Here is a 3962-nt window from a genome sequence, read left to right on the forward strand (position 1 = left end):
ACTTGTGAATCCCCCGGCTGACGACCGTTACCTACACCTGAAGAGGGAACTGATTCGCCGGCTCTCACCTTCTCAAGAAGAGAAGGTGTGTCACCTACTCCAGCACGAAGAACTCGGTGACCTCAAGGCATCGCAGCTCCTGCTTTACATGCGTGACCTCTTGGGCAGCACCCCGGTCGACGACTCCCTCCTCCGTATCATCTGGCTTCAGCGTCTACCCGCACAGGCGCAGGCCATCCTCCAGGTGCAGCCGAATCTCCCGCTGGATCAGCTCTCTCACATCGCTGATCAAGTCGTCGAGATTCCGTTGCCAGCATCGCCTCGCGCGCCGTATAGAAGAAATCACCTGTCAGCTGGACTCAATTCAAAGGCGCCTGGATCAAAGCCCGAAGCTGCCTCCAAAAAAACGCTCCCAAAGCCAAGACAACAACGCCACTTCATCGCACGGAAACGGTAACAGCCCCTGCTAGTACCATCGCCGCTTCGGGGACAAAGCCCGGATATGTCAACCACCTTGCTCAGCTGGACGTCAGGGAAACTTCAACGGCAGCCCGTAGAGACGGGCGCGAGCTGCCAACTTAGAGGCCGTCGCATATTCGTCACCGACCAAGTCACAAAGCGGTGGTTCCTCGTCGACTGTGGCTCCGACATCTGTTGCTTTCCCCCAACCTTCCTGCGTGACAAGCGTCCTTGCACGTCCTTTGAGCTCAACGCGGCGAACCATTCGACCATCAAGACCTAGGGCTCACTCCGCCTTAACATCAACCTCAAAAACCTGTGTCGATATTTTCCATGGAATTTCGTCATCGCCGGCGTCGCAGAGCCGATCATCGTGTCCGACTTCTTGGCGTACTACAATCTTCTACCTGACTGCCGATATCACCAACTTATCGACGCTACAACCGGCCTCTGCACGCCGGGCCAACGTGCGACCACCCAACAGCCTAACATCAAGGCACTCACCATTGGGAACCAGTCGCCATACCATGACATCCTCGAAGAATTTCCCGACCTGACTCGACCTAGCGGGCGTCCGCGAGAGGTGCGCCACTCAACCGTGCACTACATTCGTACTACTCCCGGCCCCCCAGTCTCATGCCGCGCCCGTCGGCTAGCCCCGGACCGCCTACAAATCGCATAGGCCGAATTCGAAGCCATGCTCCACGAAGGTACTGCCCGCCACTCGGAGGGACCTAACGCCTCACCGCTTCATCTGGTACCAAAGAAGACCAACGGCTGGCGCCCCTGCGGAGATTATCGCGCCCTCAACGCCCGCACCGTCCCCGACATGTATCCCGTCTGTCATATACAGGACTTTGCACACCGCTTAGACGGCAGCACTATCTTCTCTGTGGTGGACCTCGTGAAAGCCTTCACACAAATTCCTGTAAACCTGGATGACGTCCCAAAGACCGCAATTATCACGCCTTTCGGCTTATTCAAATTCCCTTTCATGAGTTTTGGTCTCCAAAATGCGGGGCAAACCTTTCAACGCTTCATCAACGACGTCGTCCGCGGCCTGGACTTCTGTTTCGTCTACCTAGAAGACATCTTGATCTTCTCCCGCAACAATACGGAACATCGCCAACACCTTCAACTGTTCTAGCGCCTCGACGAACACGGCTTGCTCATAAACCTTCAGAAGAGCACGCTCGGCACCCCCGTCGTCACATTTCTTGGCCATGAAATCTCTGCAGAAGGAACTAGACCCTTGCCTACTGCATCCTGGCACTGCAAAATTACACGCAGCCTGCCACAGCGAAGTACCTCCGCCGTTTCCTGGGCCTGTTCAACTTTTACAGGCGCTTCGTGCCTAAAGCGGCCACATATCAGGCCCCTCTCCATGATGCGTTGGCCGGCCAACGCGGCAACCATCCTGATCCTGTCACTCGGACCCCAGCCTTAACGCAAGCGTTCGAAGACTGTGAAACTGCCCTCTGCAACGCTACGCTGCTCTCCCATCCCAAGCCAGAGGCGCCCCTGGGTCTTTTCACAGACGCCTCTAGCACCGCCGTCGGGGCCTCTCTCATGCAGCGTGTGGGAAACAACTGGCGCTCCTTGGCATTCTTCTCGTAGAAACTCTCTTCGCCGAAGCTGCCCCCGCCTTCCGGCAGCGTCGGCGATGCAACCCCGCCCCCTGCGCAGACGACCTGGCCAGCCTACTACAGAGAGCTCCTCGCCATCTACGAAGCAGTCCAACACTTTCGCCACATCCTCGAGGCACAGCACTGCACCTTATACACCGATCATAAACCTATCACTTACGCCTTCTCCCAACGCCGCGAAAAACTTGCACCGGCCCAAAAGAACCAGCTGTCCTTCATCGCTCAATTCACCACAGATATCCGCCACATCAGCGGAAAGGAAAACATGGTCACCGACGCACTCTCTCGCGTCTCGGCTGTCGAGCTACCAACCGTTACAACCGACACCCTCACCGAAGCTCAGTAAACGGACACCGAACTCCAGCAGCTCCTCGAGAATGGCTCTTCCCTTCAACTTCAAAAAGTTACCATCCCTGGGTCAATGGACGCTCTAAACTGTGAGATATCAATAGGACGAGTGAGACCATACGTTCCTTCTTTGCATCGTCAAAGCCTCTTCAACCAGTTACACAACCTCAGTCATCCCGGCATCCGAGCTTCTACACGCCTCGTGACTGAACGGTAGGCGTGGCCCTCAATGCAATGGGACTGCCGCACCTGGGCACGCACATGCATTTAATGCCAGCGCGCCAAAATCACCCGACACGTCACGTCGCCACTCGGAGAATTCCCCCTCCCGACGGAACGATTCCAGCACGTCCACATCGACATCATTGGCCCCCTCCCACCAGCCGGCCCTTACCGCTATTGGCTCACCACCAACGATCATTACACTCGTTGGCCCGAAGTATGGCCGCTCCGAAGGATCACCGCACAAGACGTCGCATCAGCCTCCTCCGGCTGAGTTTCACGCTTCGGCACTCCTCGTCGAGTCACCACGGATCAAGGAAGGCAATTCGAATCTCAACGATTCAGGCTCCTCGGGCTCTCCACCGGGTTCGAGCGTTCACGGACAACTAGCTACCACCCTAGCTCTAACGGGATGATTGAACGGTTTCACCAGCAGTTCAAGGCAGCCATCATGTGCCACCCTCACTCAACCTGGCTCGAAGCCCTCCCCGCCGTCGCTATCGGTCTGCGCGCAACTTTCAAGTCGGACAATCAAGCCACACGCGCGGAACTGGACTACGGGGAGCCGCTTCGCCTACCTGGAGAACTCCTCTCCGCTCCGATTTCTGATGTAACCAGCTCGGACCCTGCAGACTTCGTCACTCAACTCCGTCGCACAATGGCCACGCTGCGCCCCTCACCAGGGGCTCGCCACACCAAGCCAACCCCGTTCGTGTTTGAGGACCTGGCAACATGCTCGCATGCCTTCCTCCGCGACGACACGGTTCACGCACCTTTCCAGCTGCCTTACTCTAGACCTTGCAAAGTCATCTGTCGCGACGACAAAACATTCACCCTGCAAATCAGTGGAAAGGATGTACGCGTTTCTATCGACCGCCTAAAGCCATCATACATCCTTTCCCAGGAGCCTACCAACCCCAGCACGCCTCCCGTAATTCGCCGACAACATCCCGCAACGCCTAGGCTCGCACCCTAAACCACCGCCTTGGACGCCAGGTGCGGGTCCCCAAACGTCTTCAACCCTGACGGCTCTTATGTGCGTGGGGGGGGGGGGGGGGTGGTGTGGCGAAACGGGTCTGCGCCGCTTCTGCGCCTGCGCGTCGCAGCGATGACTCCAAACACGGGCGCCGGCGATAAAAACACTCTCGCCCGAAAGAAGCAAGAAAGCTGTGTGTGTGCCCCGATTCACCGGCAGTCGTTGTAGAACCTTCAGTGCGGAAACATTAAAGTCATGTTATCCCACAACCACACACTCTAAGTCAGGTGCTGGATAAAGAACTGCACAGA

The 3962-nt window shown here is 57.0% G+C and overlaps 1 protein-coding gene across 1 annotated transcript; it reads left to right on the forward strand.

Moving 5' to 3' along the window:
- Positions 1 to 3087: 3087 nt before the first annotated feature.
- Positions 3088 to 3651, forward strand: LOC142775220 (uncharacterized). The gene has a single exon (XM_075876573.1). It carries the CDS (start codon positions 3088 to 3090, stop codon positions 3649 to 3651), a length of 564 nt encoding a protein of 187 aa, XP_075732688.1.
- The last annotated feature ends 311 nt before the right edge of the window (positions 3652 to 3962 follow it).

Source organism: Rhipicephalus microplus, chromosome X (genome assembly GCF_043290135.1).
Source record: "Rhipicephalus microplus isolate Deutch F79 chromosome X, USDA_Rmic, whole genome shotgun sequence".
Classification (NCBI taxonomy): domain Eukaryota; kingdom Metazoa; phylum Arthropoda; class Arachnida; order Ixodida; family Ixodidae; genus Rhipicephalus; species Rhipicephalus microplus.